At 43.4% G+C, this 22,620-nt stretch overlaps 1 protein-coding gene across 1 annotated transcript; it reads left to right on the top strand.

Moving 5' to 3' along the window:
- The first annotated feature begins 791 nt into the window (after positions 1 to 791).
- Positions 792 to 2,895, top strand: LOC145558181 (transcription factor TCP7-like). The gene has a single exon (XM_081619333.1). The coding sequence runs from the start codon at positions 983 to 985 to the stop codon at positions 1,874 to 1,876; it is 894 nt and encodes a 297-aa protein (XP_081475459.1). The 5' UTR covers positions 792 to 982; the 3' UTR covers positions 1,877 to 2,895.
- Positions 2,896 to 22,620: the final 19,725 nt, after the last annotated feature.

Here is a 22,620-nt window from a genome sequence, read left to right as displayed (position 1 = left end):
AGTGTAATTCCTTTTTTTTTTCCCCAATAAGTTCACCATTAGTGTTTTTGCCTTTTTGCACTATTCAAGCCCTGTTCTTTTGAGCTTTGGGGCAGAGCAAAGCAGAGCAGAGCAGGACAAAGCAGAGCAGAGCAAGGACAGATTTCAGCAGAGTAGGACAGAGCAGAGTAGCTCTAAAAAACAAGGCATCATTTAGCCAATTTTGACTTATGTTTGTAATATATTCAAGTACTTCTTGAAAAAACATACTCCGTATTAGACCATCTCCAACGGTGAAAACTCAACTTTAAGTATTAAAATACAAAATGAGTTGTTTTTCATACCCAATAGTGATACCCAGTCGGTTTGTCCACTTCTCAAATTGAGTATCTAAACTTATGGCCTGTTCAGATTGATTGAGCTGAACTACATTAAACTTATTGGAACTGAACTGAACTAAACTTATTGAATCTAAACTGAATATTTTATGAGAGAATAAAAACTAAAAACTAAATTGAAAATAAGCCGAAAAGAATAGTCGCTTTAGTAATTTATTGATATCATAAATACTCTTTTTCTCCTAATTTTTTTTAATGAGTCTCACCATAGAAGACGGTCTAGTGTTCATGTGGATACAACTTAGAATCGATAGTGATTAAAAAATAGAGATAAGAGAGATGGGGCCCATAAAGACAATGGGGTCCAGTAAGTACCCCACCACCCATGTGCCCTCCTTCCTGTCTCCACCAGCTCCTGCTTCCTACTCTCTCTCTCTCTCTATCTCTATCTCTCTCTCAATCATTTCTTTCTCTCTCTTCATAACCCCAATATTCCTCCAATTCTTCCTCCCCCACTTCACTCCTCTCCCCTTCGTCGGCGGGCTCCCCCTCCTCCTTTCTCCCCTATTTCTTATTATTTCCCTCTTTTTGGGCCCCCTTTTCTTATTTTTTTTTTTATTTTTTTCATTATATTTTCAAATTTCACACTCCTTCATCTTTCCCCCATGTCGGCGACAGACGGAGCAACCAACGGCGGCGTTGGCGGCGCTTTAATCGAACACCCTCACTCTCTCTCCTCCCAACACCAACAACAACACCAGCAACCCCAGCAACAACAACAACAACAACGGCAGAATAATTCGACAACAACCGCCACAACAGCGCTAGCAGTTAAGAAAGCGCCTGCCAAAGATAGGCACAGTAAAGTTGACGGCAGAGGTAGAAGGATAAGGATGCCTATTATTTGCGCCGCACGTGTGTTCCAGCTCACACGTGAGTTGGGTCACAAGTCCGACGGTCAAACCATCGAGTGGCTTCTCCGACAAGCGGAGCCGTCGATAATTGCTGCAACCGGTACAGGCACAACACCCGCCTCGTTCTCGACTTCTTCTCCTCACTCTTTGGCTTCGCACCATCATCTTCGCACTGCGGGGCTTTCCGCTTCTGTGGACAATAAAACGTCGCCGTCTCCGTCTCCGACACCGTTTTTACTAGGGAAGCGCCTCAGGACTACCGCCGAGGAAAACGAGGCTCAAAACGGCGTCGTTGATAAGGAAGATGTTGTTACAACGGCTTCACTTGGGCCGACTGCTGGGTATTGGGCTATTCCGGCCCGGCCCGATTTCTGGAGCTTTGCTGCTGGGCCTGAGATGGTTGTGGGCCCGGGTGGTTCTCTTGGGCAACAAGCGGCGGCTGCGATGGCGGGGAGATTTCTTACTCATACGCAGCAGCACCAGCACCAGCAGCAGCATGTTACGCTTGGAGAAGCTTCTAGAGTTGGGAATTACTTGCCGATTGCTCAGGGACATCATCTTAATCTTCTCGCTTCGTTGTCGGGAGCTCCGGCTTCTGGTGCTGGTGGGTCTTCCGGTGGTCGGAGAGATGATGATCCTCGTTAATTTGTGGATGAATTGGGAGATTGTATTGTAAGTAAACCAAAAAAAAAATTGTGCATTTGCTGTTTAATTTTGTGTGTTGAGAAGAGCAGGGAATTTTTAGTGAATTTTGTTTAAAATTAGGGTTTATGTTTATTATCGAGTGTGAGTGTGTGTTTTCTTTCTCGAAGGGGAGGAAAGAAGAACAAATTAGGAAGTTTGCTGTTTGATTGATTAAATTCAATTTTAGGGTTTTGATTTTTAGGGTTTAGGAATCTCTTTCCCTTTTTTAGGGTTCCTTGTTTTTTTGCTCTGCTGCTGCTGTTCTGTTCAAATTGGAAGGGGGAGGAGAGAGATTGAGGATGAAGAAAGACTGGGTGGTGAATTGAAATTCAATGTAATTTGTCAGCAGAGTTTTTGAATTTGTTCAAATGAAAAACTAAAAATTAATGGGAAAAACCTATGGGAAGGTTTTTTTCCTGTGAATGTCAAGTTGCAATCTATTTGTAATTCTATCTTCCTTGATCAATTGCATAAATCCTTAGCAACCCTTTTCGTTTCGCCTCAGTTCAGTTGAATTTATGGTGTGGAACTCGTTGTGCTTATCGCCATTGGTGTGGCAAATGCCCGAGTTTCTCAGCTGTAGTAGCTCTAGCAGCATGTTTGAGGACTGTTGTGTGGTTAATATGTAAATTTTCTTCTGTTTTTGAGCTACTTAGTGAAGTATTAGAGATTGATTAGATGATAGCCTTGTGCTCTGCTGTTGTGCATGCATGCATTGAGTTGTGGTGGACTTATGCTGTGGATGTTCTTCGCTCTCAATCTGCGTCGCCGTGGTACTAGGCTGCTGAATTTACCTAGTTCAGTGATTAATCTGTTATGTTCTTGTTAGCCTATTTCATTTTGTGCAATCAAATTAGCTTGTAGCTAGATTATGTATGTATCTCTTGTATGTAATTGTCTGTAAATTGTAACTTGATTGCTTAGCTTTAATTTATTTTGGTGTGAAAGTAATAAAGGAGCCATCTTTTGCTGTTCCACAAGCAATGTTTCTTATTTCTACTGTTTTTTTTGTTGTTACACAACACGAACTTCATATGTTACTTAAGAGAAACCCGAACTCCTACAAAGCATGAACACAAATCAACCCGAGCTGTTATTATTTCATTTTCTTACATAGTCTTTCACATATTTGGTGAACAAGTTGAAATTGGCACGAAATCAATCACAAACCCGACCTATCTCTTTGTTTTGCCAGCTTTTACTTTTATGCCAGTTTGTATCATCATCGGTGTTATGAGCTGTTGGGGAAAATGATTGTCATTCTTAGCTCTGGTTTGAGGTAACTCTGTTCCCCCAGTTCTAGTAAAGCTTTAAAGAAAGTTGTGGTTGTTTTCTTGGAAGTTTGTTTCAGTTTAATTCAGCGATTGTTATCGCGTTCTCATTTAGGCAGATTCTATATTGATGGAGAGGACAGAATTGTTGGTAAGATATTACGATTTCCTCTTTTAGGTGGAGTGATGATAAATTGATGATAAGGAACGCTTGGATGCTGTAGTTTCAACTTGATAGTGTGTTGATTGAGTCAACACATATTAGCTGTCAGGTTCAGGAATTGAATGACCTTGTTCCTGGTGGGGTTTTTTGTGGTTGCTGTGATTCTGAAAATGACACCCCTTTTCTTGCTTCCTTTGAGTTTTCATTACCTTCACTGTACGGGGTAACCGACTTTTAAACCCGAATGTAGCGTCGTTCCAACTCTCCGAGGGCCCTGTCCATGGTGCTGTTAATCTGTAATACCTTAAATAGGCTAAACAATGATATATAACCATTTCTGTTTAAGACAATGTCACTGCAATTTACATTGTCAGATGACTTCTACCTCAATATTCGTCGATGACCACCCTCTGGTGGGATCGACGCTTAAAATGGCCAACTTTGATGGATGGCAACATACTCAACACATAAACACACACCCAATATTTTGTTTTAATGATTTTAGAGTTAGTAGGAATAGTAATGAAGTTGCATGGAAACTTCTTCATCTATCAACTTTTGACGACAGTAATATTGTAGCTTTATTTAGGAAATGTTCATATTATGATGTGACCAAATCCCTAATGAACCCAATAAGTGGCTACTAATTATATGCCAGATTTGCACTAGGTGTGTTTATATGATTATATTAATCATGTCATTAGAACCTTTTGTGTCCTGTCAATTTGTCTGTTTCAATTAATGTTATCTTGCAGTTTTAAGAGATTAGTGCTGTACTTGAGCCTAATTATACTAGTATACTATTACCAACATTCCACTGTAATTGATATATGCCAGTTTTTAAAACCATATAGCAGCAACATCTACTAAAGTGATCGTTTGGTTGGCATGAAAAGCAAAGTTAACACATTTTTCCGTTCAAAATGTACAAGTGCTTGATTGAGAGACATCTGCACTATGATTCAATCAAGGCCAAAACTGAGGGAAGTTATTTACCTAATCCCCGACCCTCTACATTTACCATCGAACAAACTAATTTTCACAAAGCGGAACTCAGCTCGTTACAAGAAATTCTTAGAAAACGCAACTTCTTAAATTTAATCAAAGGATCACTTACTAAAAGGATCGACGGTAGGGTATCTATCAATGGGTGTAAGTGTATAGTCAGTGAATGAATGGTATGTTTGATTCAAAAACACGAGGCATGCCAAGAATGAGCAGGCAGAAAGTAAGTTGAAGACTAAACTCTGCAATGTAAGTGGCAAAATTTAGTGGTGAAAACTGAAAAAGAGAAGGATGGGAGAAGAGAAAAGACATACATGCAAAGATACAGTACAAGTACTCCATACTCTGCCTTTTTTTTTTTTACTTAGTTTATTTATTCTGGGCTCCTCATAATCAATGCCAATGATTTTTCACCAGCTCATATTACTTAAGTTGTTGGTTCCCCTTTTTCCTACTTTTGGATCGATTTTGTATTCATTTCTTTTCCCACTCTTTAAAGTTTATACTAAACTTGGAAACAGAATATGAGAAGAATAAATTTGACTAGTTTTTTGTGCTTTTAAGCAAGAAAAAAAAGAGTTCTATTCAAACGAAAAAAAGGAAATTTTTATTAGAAAATAATGTGCATGGTTTTTAAACATAGGATTTTGAATAATAAATAAATTCTGAGCTTCTTAACATGTTAATTTTGATAATTGATTTGATGATTCTACCATACATAATTTTTTTTTTAAAAAAAATACCATATAGCACATATAAAGAATATGATTACAAGTTTTGATAAGCCTAGCTGTGTATAAAATTAAATTATACTCTTAGTGTTTTCTTTTGGAAAGTAAGATGGTAAAATTTGTTAAAAGTAATTAGAATAAAGTAAAATTAAGTACGTCAAATAAAAGCACCTCAAAACGAAAATAAAATACATCAATAAGAAAACGTGAGGGGTTATATGAAGTAGGTGTCATTATGACGTTGCTTGACAATCGTTGGTTGAATGGTGATTGTTCTTTTTATTAGTTAAATGTACCCATTAACCTCAACCGACTCGATTGTCTATCTCTAATAATTTTATGAGTAACACTCAATAGTAATGAATAATATACTCAAATATGAAACCAAATTAGAGTTTGATTGGATAAATGGAGCTTAGCAATAGAAGAATTAAACTCTATGGCACGAAAGCACACTCACAATCACAATGAGTGGGGCAGTAGTAAAGAGCAGAAAAACGTCAGTTCTCTATCTATCCCAATACAAGTTGGCAGTTGGCAAGCACTTTACTGTGTACATTTAGTGAGTACTTGTAACTAACATGTGTTGTGTACTGGATCTTATGTCTTCATGTTTGTCCTGCTTTTCACATCTTTCTTGGCTGCTATCATGCATCACAGCCACACACACCCATCACTAACGCGTACCATCAGGATTCAGGAGACGTTGGTTCGTGGCTAAATTGACTAAATTGATTTGTATCCGATAATTTAGCTCAAAATAAGGGTCTGTTCTGTTTAGCTTAATTTGAAGTCAGTTCATTTCCTAATTTTCTTATATCATAAACAGTTCAATTCAGTTCAACCTCAATCAATTCTTTTTAGTTAAGTTGCTCGAAAGAGGCCCTAACTCAAACCCAAATGAGCAGTTATCTTAAGAGTTACACGATCCGAGCCCGAGAATTAAAGTGACTTAAATTGTTCATTAGTAATGGACCCATACAACATAGATAACATAAAACTCTAAATGACTCATCCATCGAATACAACTAGAGTACAAGAACCACAACACCAAACATCTTCGGGGTTTTTACTAATTTTGTTTCATATAATTTGCAGCTAAGGGTATTAATTGTGAGATATAAAATACCTTTGTTATAAATAATACGAAACGAGGTAGTATATATGAAAAGTGGAGTATGGGCTTGGGTTTATTTAGTCATGGTATATGGATTGATTCTTTGACTTTTCAAAGTTATATGAAATTGTAATATCCAAATCCAAAGGCTGATAAAATCCAGATATATATGGGCCTAACCCAATCAATTAGCATCTTTTTCATTCTAAAAAGAGATGTGGAGTCTAAAGTTTCAAAGACGAGGGAAATTGTGTGCGCGTGTGTTTGGGAGCGGGAATTAAATGACAGTGCCACAACAAAGTTTATTAAGAATAACTAGTTTTGTGCCCGTGCGATACCCGGGTTGTTTATTGAATTTAAAGATAATTTTTTAATCTATATTTCAAATTTTAAAATATACCATTGATACAAAATTAGTTTATTGATGTGCTTTTGTAACGATTTGCTATCTAGTAGGCATGTAATGACTAATACTAATATTGGTGGTAATGTTCGATTTAATACATTAAAAAAGTAAACAAATAATAATTTAAATGTTTAAAACCCGTTAGGTTGACCCGAAACCAAAACTTTGGGCAAGGGTTGAACATTTCTTGACTCGTAACCTAAAGTAACCCAACTCGAGATGACTCATGACTTAACCCTAATTGACATGTCTATGTAGTAATAAAATTCTATTAGTTGTAAATTATATTATTTTAACTGATTAATATATATTATAAATACATGTTTTACACTTTAAACTAATTCTTTCGCTCCAAAAAAAATTATGACATAAAAAATTAAATTTATATGATAGTTTTTGAGAATTATAATTTAATAATTTTTTTGAATAAAATTATAAATCATTTTGTATATCTGAAATATTGGTCTTTTATCGAAAATAAAATTCTAAACTTAAAATTTTATCCTAAAATTCTTTTTTTTTTTTTTTTTTTTTTTTTTTTTTTAATTTTTATTAATCTTATGAAATCTATTTAAATCGCTACAATGTAGCGCAACACTTGGCGAAAAGTTGGAACGCCAAGTGTCGCAACAACGTCGTGACCTGGCTAAAAGTTTAGCTTTATATATTAGTTATATGATTTTCTTTTTGGGGGTGCAATCCGAAGTTCCATTGAAGAAGCTTCTGAGGTAAGATGTTGGTTTCTTTTTTAATCATCGAATTTCTATTTCACAATCTAGGGCTTTTCGTTAATTTAATTCTCAGTATACTCAATTTATAGTTCGATTATAATTTAGGGTGCAAACTAGTTTATAATTAAATTAGAGGAAATACAAGTGAATACCTGATATCAACTTGGATTGTTGATATTAGGGGCAATACAGTCTTTTAGGAAGTTAAATGAAGGGCACGATGGTCCATGCGAATAAACCAAGTAATTTCCCGTTCTATTAGCCCCGTTCTAAAAGTGTTGACGGGTAACAATGTATTTGACGGAGAGAACAGTGTTAACCCACTTAATTCCACCTTCCCACTCGCCATCCACCACCTTCAACCATAAGACTAAGTGTAGGATCCTAATCGGAACAAAGGAAATCGCATTTTCTAGATCCGTCTATTTTTTCAAAGGAAATCCCAAATTCAGCGAGTCGCGGATCCACCTTTTCCCAGAATCGGAGTGAGGTTCATATTCAGATCAAACCTACCACAACAAATTCAGCTCAACTTTTTCTATTGGGTTTTATGTTTCTTGGAAAATTGGTAGTGTTTTGGGTGTTTTTGTCCCTCGGGAGAGTTACGACACGAAGAGTGATCCGGGGTGAGCTGTACCTGCAAAACAAACGGAGACACCAATTGGGTGGTGCTCCGCCTCCGACGCACAAGTTAGAAACTTGAAGGGAGAAAAAGGTGCGGAAATTTAGGTAGGGATCTGCTCGGATTCCAAGCTCAGGATGTCTCTATCAAAGAGTAAATGTGTAATAAAATGGTCAAAAAACCTCCCCCCAAAAAGAGGGTAATCTCCCTATTTATAGGGTCGTTGGGATTTGTGCCCCTGATTAGGTCACTGTACCCTAATCAGTGGTGGGTTGCGCCGCTTTGCGGCTTTCTCGGGATTTGGGCCTGAAGGCCGCCTTTTTTCCCTTATTTTCTGGAGCGACATGTGTCGAGCAGAGATTGGTCCACTTTGGGCCATCCTGAGGCTGACACGTGTCGTCCTCTGATTGGACCACGTGGCGGGGTAAAATTACCCTAAACATTTGCCCCTCACAGATGTGACGTGGCACGCCACGTGGCATCTGTGACATGTGTCACGCTCCGATTGTTGGTAATTTTACCATTAAAGAGTAACCGTTCACCTTCCGGGTAAATTACGGAAATGCCCCCGTTTTAACCCTCTATATATAGCCGTTTACCCTCATAATTTTGGGTACGTTTACAAAAAATTTTCTAGAGAGAACTTTGAGAGAGCAGACGTCACCCGTTTGAGTCAGGCGCAAGCAAGAAAGCTCGTCTTCCAGAGACCCAGCCGGACCCGCCTAGTTTCAGATATCTCTTCAAAAGGTACCGTCTCTGCCTCTTTCAGCTATTTTTCTTTTTACACCGCTTGTACATATTTCTTGCAATAAATGGATGCATCACCAACACACACGTCACAACCTAGGTTAGAGTCCAGCTGGTCACCAGGGACGGCTGAGTGTAGGACTGGGAGTGCCGTCTCGGGGTGTTGGGACCACCCTTTGCCACAGATTTCGACCAGTTACGTGTCTGTGCAGGACACAATGGCTCGGATAAAGCAGACGGCAACTGATCCAAATTACAAGAGCGAAGGCTCAGGCGGCCAAACGCCTGAGGGAGAAACGTCTGGTCAGGGAGGCTAGACGGCTCTGGAGAGATCCCCTCCGCGTGCCCCTTCAACTCCTGCTGATTCCTTCTTGGAGGAATGCGACCAAGGCGACGACGAGGCCGCCTCTGCCCCCTTGAATCAAAGTGAGGAGGAGACGGAGAGCGACAGCTCCGCCTCTACCTCTGAGAGCAGTGACGACTTACCCCGGCTTCCGGATAGCGAGGAGGAAGAAAGGAAAAAGTGGAACGAGAAGGATGATCCCTTCAACATCCACGTCTCCTCCAAAGACCGGATCCAAATGGAGGAGAACTTAAAGAATTTTACCCAAATACACCCGCTAGGAGACGGGTATAGAATCCGGGTGCCGCCTGAGAATGGCACCATCGCCTGGGAGAACGATGAACAGAACGCCAACAGCTATTTTGGCTGTTATGAGGCGGCGTTCAAGGCTGGTCTCCGCTTTCCTCTTCACCAGGCGGTGAAGGCAATTTTGAGAGGCTACGGCCTCGGAATCTGGCAACTTACCCCCAACTCTTGGACAAACATTCTGGGGTATGTTGCCGCCTGCGAGTTTCAGGGGCTTAACCCCGGCTGGGAGGCTTTTGCTAGTATGCACTATCTTAGCAGAAGCCCAGGCGGCTGGAGGGCGTGGTACACTCTAACCACGCAGCCTCAATATATGATGACCTTGGAAAAGGTCTCGAAGTTCGATGGCTGAAAGCACAGGTTCTACCTGATGTCAGCCCCAACCAGATGGGAAAATTATGAATTCCGTCTGTACAATAAGAAGCCCGACTTGTTGGGCAGGAAGTGCGCTCTTCCCCGGATCTCAGAGGAAGATTTTAACAAGATAATTGAGGCAGACTTTTTCGGCCTCACAGACGTAACTCTGTCAACCGGGGAAACAATAAAAGTTCCCAGGAACTGGATCCCCAAGAGCGCCTGGTTCAGGGATGAGTGTTTCCTAGCCGCCTGCGGGCTAGGGCACATGTTTATAAAACGTATGCGCCTGAGTTTATATCCGTCTGTAGTATTTTTCTATCGAAATTGATTTATGATATTTGACCAATTTCTTTCTTTTTTGCAGAAGAAGCATTAAACATGTTGCAGTCGAAGAAAACTCCCAAGCGGTCTTCTGCAACCATCCGCAAAGATCTTGCGGAGAAAGCTGCGGTTGAGGTCAAGGCCAAGGTATCAAACGCCTGACCCTTTCAAAAATTGATCCTTTAAAATCATTTTTCCCGGATGCTAACCTTAACTTTGGTTATTTTTGCAGGGAGGAGAGGTTGGGAAGTTGTTTGAGAAACAACTCAAACGGGCTAGGGAGGAGAACCCTGCCGTTCTCAACAAAATAAAAAAATCCACCTCTGCATCAACTCCTGGTGCCTCAGCCGGGCATCAGCAGATGCGGATAGCGGGGCGACTCGAGAAGGTAGGCGGCAGCCTGTGCCTTGATCTTGTCAACCCCTTATCAGCAGCCGCAGGGTTCACCACGCCTGCAAGCGGTTCCCGCTTGGCCAGCTCTGAAGGTAAGAACCCTTTTGAATCCCCGCTTGAGCTGGGGTGGCCTTTACGGGTGAAATCCCACTCTCAACAGACGTCATCTTCAGTCGACCGACAACAAATAGGTACCGCCTTAGTCTCGCACTCATCACGTATTGATTGTGGTGCAGATCAATCTCCCCGCTGGCCAGACGTCCAGAAGCATGCCAAGGCCATGCTGGAAGCCGTCCGGAAGAGGGATAAGGACAATATCCCTGGGATAGAGACGTTCAATCTTGAACGCATTCTATCCCTTCTGGCTGAGGTAAGAAGTCAATTCAATTTTATTTTTTCCAAGTGTTTTATCCCGCCTGCAATACTTATACCGCTTGTCTTTTTGCAGGCCATGCTGCGGGTGGACGGACTCAAACGTGCTTATTCCCGCAAACGGGAAGAGGTAAAAAGGGCCAAGAAGTCCGCCATAGACGCTGATAATATTGCTTTACACTCGACTATCGTAAATGAACTTGAAACTAAAGCAATAATTATGACACAGGCGTCTAGAATCCAGCAGCTGGAGTCAGATCTGAAGACGGCCAATCAGCGGGCGACGGATGCTGAGACGGCTAAGAAGGAGGCGGAGGAGGCCCAAAAGAAGGCGGACGAGAGCGCCAAAAAGGCTGGTGAGGCGCTCAAGAAGGCCCAGACAGACCTTGGCACACTTAAAGGTGTTTCCGAAGAGAACACCAAACTGAAGACCAAGGTTCAGAGGCTGGGGAAGGAGGCTGCTCAGGCTCAGATAAACTTTGCAGCAACCCTGGAGGCGGAGCAAAACCGCCTTGTTGCTGAGAGTGACGCTAACAATGACGCCCGGATGAAGATCGCCTGGGCTGCCCTGTACCCGGACGTGGACTATGTCGTCTGGGCACTAGCTCACAGGTACGCCGAGGACGTGGTGTACTTGAGAGAACAAGGTGAGCCAGAGCCTGCCTCTTTCGAAGCCTGGGTCAACTCCAACAACGAGCAGCCCGCGCCTGAGCTTCCTGGTCCTGGTGAAGCACAGGAGATACCCTCTGATGACGAGGAGAAGGAGGACCAGGAGGCACCGTCTGCAGGCCAGAAGTGACCATTCAGCGGCAGTATGCCAATCTCTGCTTTTTTATTTTTTCTTTTATTCAGCGACTGTATGCTAAGACTTGCTTTTTCCGGCCTGCGTGCCGAGTATCCTTGTATTTACCGGCTGTGGAGCCGTGTTAATTAACAATTTCTTTCTTCCGGACGGGGTCCGGTTAACATTTTAATCCACTACGACCGTTTGGTTGGGTGGACTTTATTAAATGCACCGACTGAGTCGGTTTTGATCATTTTGCATCTGAATTTTGTGCAAATTTTAATTTTTCATTTTTGCCTAACTTATCAAAAGCATGCGGCGATTTTTCATTTTTGCCTAACTAATTAATAGTTCGGCTGTCCTTGCCCTTGGACGGCTGTGTGGTTGGTTTCAAGTGGAGTTGGTTGATTGACTGACTTGAAAACGTCTGATGCTGTAAAGAGCATGATATGTTTGCAAGTCAATCAATCACAATAGTGATTGCCCCAAACCAAGTGAATAGCCGTACACCAACAGGCGTTTCAGTCACTACACAGACGGCGTTTGTCCGTCTAGGTAGAGATTTCATAGCCATTGAACAACTCTTTTGCCCCAATTGGGGTGAGAAGTGCAATTTTGGAATAGATAACCCAAGTGAAACCTTCAGCTGGTGACCGATTGATGCCCCATGGCATCCGGTATTCGGCAACTTGATCATTCTTCACAGGTCATTTTGGTCAGACGGCAATGAGTTGACCAATTAGGTCGTTCAATATTTGCTGTCTGCATGGGTACGTAGAACCGACAAATAGTCTGTTCTCTGCGACGATTGCACCCAGAGGGGTGTCGCCGGACGCCTTTGTCCATGTTAGGACAGACGATTTTATAAAATGAGCAACCATCCGGCCATTTTAGCCTCTGGTCTTGTTTGAGACCGGTTGTATAGCCACTAAACGTTTTTGTGCTTAGTTTTTAGTCAAAGTATTGAATTTACACCAAGTATCGAACTCAGTTTTTTAAACAAACGAGTCTGTCTGGGTATTACCCAGACGGACAGGCAAATATTTGATCGTACTAAGTATCAAACTTATTTAGATAAATGGAGAATCCGTCTGAGTATTACCCAGGCGGATAGTCAAGCAGTTGAATAAACAAAGTATCAAACTTAAATAAACAAGAGATCCGAGTATTACCCAGGCGGTCAAACAAATGTAACCTTCACTAAGTATCGAACTTAGGTAGGTAAATGGGGAATCCGCCTGGATATTACCCGCATGGATAATCAAACGATAACTCAATTTTGCAAACAAAGTCTGAATCTTCATTAATTGACTCACTGTTTACAAAAAGTTTACATTCTCAGAAGTAGTACTTTTTTAGATTGTCTACATTCCAAGTTCTATGCAGGCGCCTGCCGTCTGGAGTTTCTAGGCGGTAGGTGCCGTCCCTTACTTCTTCATAGATCCGGTAGGGGCCTTCCCAATTTGGGGTTAGCTTTCCCAGCTCATTGGCCCTACCGGTTGCCTCCATTTTTCGTAACACTAAGTCGTCAACTTTCAAAGGACGCTTGTGTACTTTTTTGTTGTAGGCTCTCGTCATTCTCAGACGGTAAATCTCATGACGCAAGGCGGCATTGCCCCTGCGTTCTGGGAGTGAATCCAATGCCAGGCGCATTGCTTCCCAGTTTGCCTCTTCATTATATAGCATGACCCTAAGAGTCGGTTCGTAATGTTCGATGGGCAAGACGGCTTCAGCACCGTAAACCATGAGAAATGGGGTTTCACCGGTTGCCCCCTTTGCTGTTGTCCGGATGGCCCATAGGACATGGATTAACTCTTCTGCCCATAAGCCACCGGCTCTTTCTGTTTTCTTCTTAAGGCCGTCTGAGATGAGTTTGTTGAAGGCTTCAACTTGACCGTTTGCTTGGGGCCGGCCAACGGATGCAAAATAGCTTGAGATCCCCTGATCTCCCAACCAAGTTTTTAGCTGAGGCGTCTCGAACTGAGGACCATTATCAAACACCATAGACATAGGTACCCCATATCGGGTGATAATGTTTTTCCAGATGAAGGAAATCACGTCTGAGGTTTTGATGTTTTTAACCGCCTCAGCTTCTACCCACTTGGTGAAATAATCCACAGCCACTAAGATGTAGCGCTTTCCGCCTGGAGCAGGCGTGTAAGGACCTAGAATGTCCATGCCCCATTTTGCAAACGGGATTGGGCTGTGGATGGCCGTCAGATCAGTAGCCGGACGGTGAATGAGTTTGCCAAATTTTTGGCACTTGTCACATTTTTTCACCAACTCCTTGGCGTCTGTCTCAAGAGTGGGCCAAAAATAGTGTCGTCTGGCTCTGACTGCTAGGGACTTGCCGCCTATGTGAGAGGCGCAGAATCCCGAGTGCAAGTCTTCGAGAACTTCTTTCCCCTTTTCTGGGGTGACACACTTCAACAAAGGCTTCAGAAACCCCGCCTTGAAGAGTTCTCCATTTTTCAACTCGAATCTTGCAGCTCGCTTTTTCAGGACGGCTGCTTCCTGTGGCGAGTCAGGAAGTGTGCCGTCTGAGAGATAGGCCCGGATGCCATCCATCCAGGTAGAGCTTCGGTCCAGAATTCCAACGGGATCCTCATAGATGCTCCTCTTTTCCAGAACTTCCCAGAAGACTAACCGAGGCGTATCATGGCAGGCGGAAGACGCCAGTTTTGATAATGCATCCGCCTAATTGTTTTCCGACCTAGGCACCTGATTCAGCCGGAATTCCTCAAGTGCCTTGGTCTCTTCTTTGACTGCCTGAAGATATTTAATCATAGCCGGATGAGTAGCCTCGTAGCTTCCCTCATACTGGCTAACAACCAATTGAGAATCAGAGTAGGCGTCAATTTTCATAGCCCCTGTCGCCTTACACATGCGAATACCGGCTAGCAGTGCTTCATATTCCGCCTCATTGTTAGAGGCCTGAAATTTGAAGCGTAGTGCATACTCAAATCTGTCCCCTTCAGAAGACTCGTAGATTACGCCTGCACCACAACCGTTCTTTGTAGAGCTCCCGTCTACATACGCTTTCCAAACCTGATCAAGATTATCCGGAGCCACCGGACGGGTCATTTCAACAATGAAGTTGGCAAACGCCTGACCTTTCACTGCCTTTCTTGGTTCGTAAGTGATTTCAAGACTTTGCATTTCAATAGCCCATTTCAACATTCTCCCGGATGAGTCCAAGGTAGACATTGGCCGCTTGAGTGGCTGGTCGGTGTAAATCACCACCGGATGTGCCAAAAAGTAGGGCTTCAGCTTTTTGAAAGCCATATACAGAGCAAGGCCAAAATTTTCAACCATGGGGTACCGGAGTTCAGCATTTTTGAGAACATGGCTAATGAAGTAAACCGGGAGCTGCACGCCGTCTCTCTCAGCAAGGAGAACGACACTGAGAGCATGATCTGAGATGGCTAAGTACATGTACAACGTCTCCCTAGGTAAAGGACTGACCAACCTAGGTATAGAATGTAAATGCTCTTTCAACCTCTGGAATGCCGTCTCAGCATCACCCCCCCATTCAAATCCGGTCTTCTTCCTGATTGCTTGGAAGAAGTAGAGGCACTTGTCGCCTGACCGGCTGAGGAACCTCCCCAGGGCGGCCAGACAGCCGGTAAGTCTCTGCACTTCCTTGACAGAACGGGGTGACTTCATGTCTATCACCGCCTGTATCTTTTCAGGGTTAGCCTATATCCCCCTTTGATCAATCAGGAATCCGAGAAACTTCCCAGACTCAACACCAAAGACGCATTTCTTAGGATTTAACATAACCTTATGCCGCCTGAGGGTGGTGCATGTTTCTCGGAGATCAGCAAGATGATCCGTCTGGAGCTTGGATTTGACTATCATATCATCAATGTACGCCTCCACATTTCTCCCAATCTGATTAATGAAGACCGTATTAATCATCCGTTGGAAGGTGGCAGGCGCATTTTTCAAGCCAAACGGCATCACAGTATAAAAGAATAACCCCTGATCAGTGACGAAGGCCGTCTTCTCTTGATCTTTCTTCCACAGGGGTATCTGATGGAAGCCGGAGTAAGCATCCATGAAGCTCATCAAGGCGTGACCGGCTGTAGAATCGACCAGACTGTCGATCTTTGGAAGCGGGTAACTGTCCTTTGGACACGCCTTGTTGAGGTCTGTGTAATCAACACACATGCGCTAGGTCCCATTCGGTTTCTTAACAAGGACCACATTGGCCACCCAGTCGGGAAAATTACAAGGCCGGATGAACCTGGCGTCTAGCAGCTTTTTGACTTCGGCAGCTGCTTCCTGACTTCTTTCCTCACCGTGGTTTCTTTTCTTTTGCCGGATGGGCTTCTTTTTAGGATCCACGGCGAGCTTGTGGAAAGCAAGATCCGGGTTGACGCCTAGCATCTCCTCCACTTCAAAGGCAAAAATGTCTTTGAATTCCTTCAGCAGAAGGTGCAAGTCTGCACCCAAAGTAGCATGAGCGACCGTCCCAACCTTTACAGTACGTTTTGGACGGCTGTCATCCAGAACGAGATCAATGCTTTCACCAGCCGGTTGGGGACGGAGCTCATCTGGCCGTTCACCGGTCAGTGATTGCTATTTTTTCTCCTTCTTCACCTCCACCAGCAGAGGTGCCTTTCTTTTCTTTTCGGCTGCTGGTGGGGTAGGTGCTGGATCAGCATCCTTGACATTGTCAAGGTCAATTGGTTCCTGATCGCCTGGGGCCACAATGTCCCTGACGGCTGAGAGATAGCACTCCTGGGCCGTCTTCTGATCCCCATTCAAGGAACCAACAGAGCCGTCATCCCTCTCATATTTGATGAGCATCAGAGACGGGATGATTACTGCCTTGGCTACGTTGAGAGTTGGCCGGCCAAGGATAATGTTGTAGGCGGTCAGCTCCTCAACGACCAAGAATCTAACGACAATATGTCGTCCCTGGCCTTTCTCTCCCAGCCGGATGGGCAAGTCAATTCTTCCGGCTGGGTAGACCATCCCACCCCCAAAACCAACCAAGGGGTGGGTGACTGGATGCATACTGCTGACATTGTATTTCAGCTTTTGCAGGCACCGGAGGCTGATGATGTCAGATGAGCTGCCGGTGTCAATAAGGATCCGTCCAACCAGCTGGTTGGCAACCTTACATTCAATGACAACCGGGTCATCATGCGGACGGCGGACGCTGCCCCTATCCTTCTCAGTAATCAAGACGTCTGGGAAGGAGGTGCTTGCAGACGCCTGCTCATCCTCATCCTTGTCCATCTTTCGAAGATGGCTTTTGGTGCCCCGGATGGTAGGGCCACCACAGGAGAACCCGCCTGCTATTGTGTAGACCGGCTCCTTGTCGGTATCCGAGATACTAGCAGGCTGGGGGGTAGTCTTGGAGGACTGACCCTTGTTTTTCTTTTTTGCCCCGACTGGGGACTTAGAAATGTAGGACTTCAACAGCCCTTTGTCAGCCAGACGGTTCAACGCCCGTTGAAGACTGAAACAGTCGTTGGTGTCATGGCCGACCTCCTCATGGAACTGACAGAATTTATTTTTGTTCCGTGACTGGACATAACTCTTCATAGGATTCGGCTTCTCAATGGACAGCCGGTCCTTTACCTCCATGAGGATGGAGTTGCAGTCTTTGTTAAACTCGTACTTGGGGACGTACGGTTTAAACTCTTTCTTCTTCTTCTGGGACGGCTGGTCAGAATCACTAACCGCCCAGATTTCTTTTCTCTTCTTGCTGTCTTCTTTCTTTTTGGCCGGCTGGGCAGGCCGACTGTCTTTCTATTTGTCGGACTTCCTGGAGTCCGACTGGTTACCAGGCGAGCAGAGGTCGGTAGCCTGGATGTAGCTTTCCGCCTCCCTCAGGGCCGCCTGTAAGGTGAAAGCACCTTTTCTGACTAGGTCGAACTTAAAAGTCGACCCGTCTCTCAGACCCTTGAAGAAGTCTGTAAAAGCTACCTCGCCAGACAGTCCTTGGATCTGAATTCTGATCAGATTGAATCGCCTGACATAGGAGCGCAACCCTTCTCTCTCTCCCTGCTTAACAGTGCTCAAATCAAGGCTTGTTTTCTTAGCAGGGATGTTCATTGAGAAGTTGGAAGCAAACAGGAAGGCGAGCTTCCGGAAACTATCGATGGACCCAGCCGGCAAGTTGCCAAACCACAGTTGGGCAATGCCCTTCAGTGTAGCCGAGAAGCACCGACACCAAGTGGCATCATCCAACTCCTGCAGATACATGAGGTTGGTGTAAGCCATGAGGTGGTCTTCCGGATTGGTGGTACCGTCATAGGTACCAACCAACACATTCTTAACCTTGGACGGCTGAGCCGCCTCAGTTATCTCCCGGGTGAACGCAGAAGGCTGTTCACCCAGGCGTAGCAGACGAAGCTGCCAGTCCAATGGCTGGACATTTGGATATGCCGCCTGACCTCCAAAGAGGGTCGGCTGCATAAAGTGAGGAGGATACTGTCCGTAAGCCTGAGTAGGCACATACGGTACAGCTCCAATCATGTGAGGGCTTGAATGGACGGTATTACCGTCTGTCTGACTCTCATGCAAGGAAGATGCATTCCTGGCAGAAGTATTGTTGAAGCTGTCTGGAAAGTTCGACGTTGAAGCCGACTCAGACAGCGACTGATTTCTCTTCCGGTTAATGATCTCCCGGGCATCAAGAGTTGATTTTTTACTTCTCACCGGCTGTTGAGTCCGGCGGGAGTTATTGTTATTCCCCTTGGGGAGAAAAATTTTGGACCAATCAATGGTCCCAGCTGCCTTCTCCTTTGGATGGGGAGTTGGCTGCCGATTTTTGACTTACTTCCCCTTTTCCAAAGGAGTCTTCTTGGCCGACTGACCTCTACTTGGACCAGCCCGGCTCTGGGTGATCAGCTCTTTAATTTCACCCTTGAAACTTGTCATGAATCTCATGAGCTCGTCCCGGGTGACAGGCGCTGATCCAGCTGCCGTTTGGGTTTCCCCTTTCGGCTGCCCAGGGGGTCTACTTGCACCCGCCTGGGAGGCACCCCGCTCCAGAGTCTCTCTGGGCCGAATGCGCTTGATTCTGAGAGAGCCGTCTTCGGCTGTAAAGGTTTCGACCTGAGGATCTTCATCCTCATAGTCTGTAAAGACTTCTGGGTCTTCACCCAGACGGTTAGGGGGTGGTACAGACTCTTGAACCATCTTCGAGGTACTCTCCCCACAGACGGCGCCAAATGTTTTGGGTGTTTTTGTCCCTCGGGAGAGTTACAACACGAAGACTGATCCGGGGTGAGCTGTACCTGCAAAACAAACGGAGACACGAGTTGGGTGGTGCTCCGCCTCCGACGCACAAGTTAGAAACTTGAAGGGAGAAAAAGGTGCGGAAATTTAGGTAGGGATCTGCTCGGATTCCAAGCTCAGGATGTCTCTATCAAAGAGTAAATGTGTAATAAAATGGTCAAAAAACCTCCCCCCAAAAAGAGGGTAATCTCCCTATTTATAGGGTCGTTGGGATTTGTGCCCCTGATTAGGTCACTGTACCCTAATCAGTAGTGGGCTGCGCCGCTTTGCGGCTTTCTCGGGATTTGGGCCTGAAGGCCGCCTTTTTTCCCTTATTTTCTGGAGCGACACGTGTCGAGCAGAGATTGGTCCACTTTGGGCCATCCTGAGGCTGACACGTGTCGTCCTCTGATTGGACCACGTGGCGGGGTAAAATTACCCTAAACAGGTAGTGTAGGGAATAATTTCAAGCCTTTAAAATCCCACTAGCTCGAACCCCACTGTGATCATACACTAAAGTACGGTGGCGTCCAAAAGGGAAGAAGATAGAGCAAAAGAGTCGCCAACAAGTTTTTAAGGAACTTGTAAACCGTTCACGAGGTGAAGGTTACACCCCTTAACGATCCAAGAGATCGTCAACTCCATAAGGTCATGAACCAAATAAGGGTTCGGGGATGATGGTACAAATCCAACCTAAAAGAGATTGAACCTGCCCTAATAATAGGCCTCTACTTTATTCTGCTCGTATTCATGTGCGCTTTCTGATTAACATGCAATCAATAGGATTAACCCTAAACCTGTTTAATCTATGTTGGTTGAATTTAATGCACAAATAAACTATTATTGGCGATCACTTGAAATTATAATCACTATTAACCTAACAAGATTATTAATTATCTTATTAAGCGTGGTTACAAGTACCAAGTTCCCTTTAAACATGCAATAAAAGTGATCACGCAATAACAATAAAAAATATATCAAGCAACATAATAAATAATCATCATCATTAATAACAATAATAAAATAATCACAATCACCATAAAAATAAAGATAATCATAAATTATAATTATAATCATGTTAAAGCATAGCAAGATCCTAGGCATGATACTAACAAGATTAATAACAAACCCTAGCATGTCACTAAGCATTAAAAATCAAATCTTTAACCCTAACATGATACTAACATGAATTAATATTAGGAAGAACATAGGAAGCATCGTACTTTTAATCATACTTGATATTAAATTTACCCTAGACATGATACTAGGAATCAAAATAACAATCTAAGCATGATATCTACATCATAATATCAATTAAACAATTAAAGTACTTACTTTGATGCCTCGTACCTCTTTCTAATAACAAAATACACAGGTTAGTAACTTCAAGGAAAATAATAATCAAAACAATTAAATTAAATAATTGAAAGAGAGATTTGGGACCAAACCCTCAGAAATTAAACCTTTCACGTCTAGGGCGAAGGCAACTTCGAATATGGCTAGGTGTTTCTAGATCTAATGAATGCGGAATTTTGTATTTGAAAAGCAAGAAAGAATATTTATTCTAAAGAATGAATGAAAGAGATGAATGATTTGATTGTAGATGAATGAAAGAATTGATGAATGAAAAGAATTGAATATTGATAATTGGTGAATAAAGAGAATTGATTAAAACTTAAGAATAAAGAGAATTGGTGAATGAAAATGGAGTTTTTAATACGATATTTATAGAGAAAATCATCCAAAAAAGATAATTTAACAAAACAGAGTCTGAAGATCGCAAAAACACATTGGCGCCAGCCCTGGCTAGTTGGCGCCAGGCACCAGTGGCTAGCGCCAGGCGCCAATGGCTAGCGCCTGGCGCCAATCCTGGTTCCAGGTGCCAAGGCCTGGGGTTGGACGCCAAAGCGATTTTCAACGCGTTTTCGAAAATCTGATAAATTTCCTGTACTGGAAGATAAAATAATATAATTTCCATCGAAAATGCTATTTGATCTTGATTAAAACTCTGAAGAGTCCTAATTGAATTAGGAATGATAAGAAACCTTCTAGAATGTTCTAGAAGACTAAAACCATTCCTAATTGCATTAGGAATGATAAATTATATTAGGCCCTCCCCTAGATCATTAGGCCGTACTTAAAGCTCAAACCGGGCCCAGTTTAGTAAATTGGTCATAACTTCCTCAATATTCATCGGAATTGGGCTTATAATATATCGTTGGAAAGGTCTTTGCAAGCCCCATCCAACTACACCACTATTGGACCCACATCATGGACCAACAAAACTGGATTGGCTGTTTTCTTAAAATAAAGTTTTCAAAAACAGGGAGAAGAGAAAAGAAATAAAACTTTCCGCAACGCTAGACCTTTCCACACTTTCGTTTCATTCGATTATGATTCGACGTGAAAGGCACTCATCATCGGGTTTGGTTTTGGGGAGACACAAATGGGTGTCTACAGAAGCCCCCACTTTGACTGAGTTTGGAGAAACGCAAGTTTCGAAAACGAAAGCCAAAGTAGCGATAGGGACGGAGAATGATTCAGAACGTTCTGCGATCCTAAATCATTCTTGTAATGCCGATACCTGCAAAACTAGCATTAGTTAAACAGATAGAAGAGTTAAGAAACGCGTATCTTGCACCGTCGAGCACACGTCTCTGAAAGTAACCGATTGTTGCCGCTTTACTGTTGTTTTGATGACCTCCTACAAGCTAGAGAATGCCATCCCGCTTGAAAACCGCTACGCCTGTAACTGCTTCCAAATAGAAGATCGCTTCGCCTGAAACTATCCTTCCTGCCATGATAATATTCCACATCCAAGGGAATACTATCGAAGATTGCTTCTCTTGAAACAATCTTCAGTTGTTTGTGACAACTCTCCATAATCTAGGGAACACCACCTTGTTGTTTCGATGTTCACTCGTCTCTGAACAAAGAGCTTCTGTTTTATATGTTCTTTTGAATGATGTGTCCACGCATCTCTGAACGAAGAGCTTGATAATAGGATGCCCACGCGTCTCTGAGAAAAAGATCTTGAATGAAATGTCCACGCGTCTCTGAACAAAAGAGCTTTGATGAAATGTCCAAGCGTCTCTAAACAAAAGAGCTTTGATGATATGCCCACGCGTCTCTGGAGCAAAAGAGCTTCTGATGAAATGTCCACGCGTCTCTGGAGCAAAAGAGCTTGAATGAAATGTCCACGCGTCTCTGGAGCAAAAGAGCTTGAATGAAATGTCCACGCGTCTCTGGAGCAAAAGAGCTTCAATGAAATGTCCACGCGGCTCTGAACAAAAGAGCTTCAATGAAATGTCCACGCGTCTCTGAACAAAAGAGCTTGAAAAGGATTGTCCACGCGTCTCTGGAGCAAAAGAGCTTGATTGATAGGAAATGTTCACGCGTCTCTGAACAATAGAGCTTCGGTGCTTGAATGTTTGTTGCGATAATGTTCTGAAGAAAAATTTCCGAAGACCAACGTTTGTCGATCTCTAAAGCTCGCCTGAACTTTATTCCGCTAAAACCAGTATGTCGGTGTCTCCGTGATTAGGCGCTTTAAGCTAAGTGAGACGATCTTTCATCAGGTTAATCACTTATTGCAATTGTAATCAAACTGACTACTTAATCATGTCAAATTTCTTATAGGGGCTAACTGGCGTACCAAGGAACCCAAAGTTGTTGTATGAGGTCAAAATCACCTTTCTGAGAGGCTTCGAGCTCTGTCGTTGCTGAAATATCTCTGGCGCCAAGAATTGACTCTGTCGCTGAACACTGTGATAGGGTCTTCCCTGTTCTGCTACACC

This window comes from Chenopodium album, chromosome 9 (assembly GCF_948465745.1).
Source record: "Chenopodium album chromosome 9, dcCheAlbu1.1, whole genome shotgun sequence".
Classification (NCBI taxonomy): Eukaryota; Viridiplantae; Streptophyta; class Magnoliopsida; order Caryophyllales; family Amaranthaceae; genus Chenopodium; species Chenopodium album.
The sequence above is the reverse complement of the archived record's forward strand: the minus strand, read 5'-3'. Positions and strand labels throughout refer to the sequence as shown.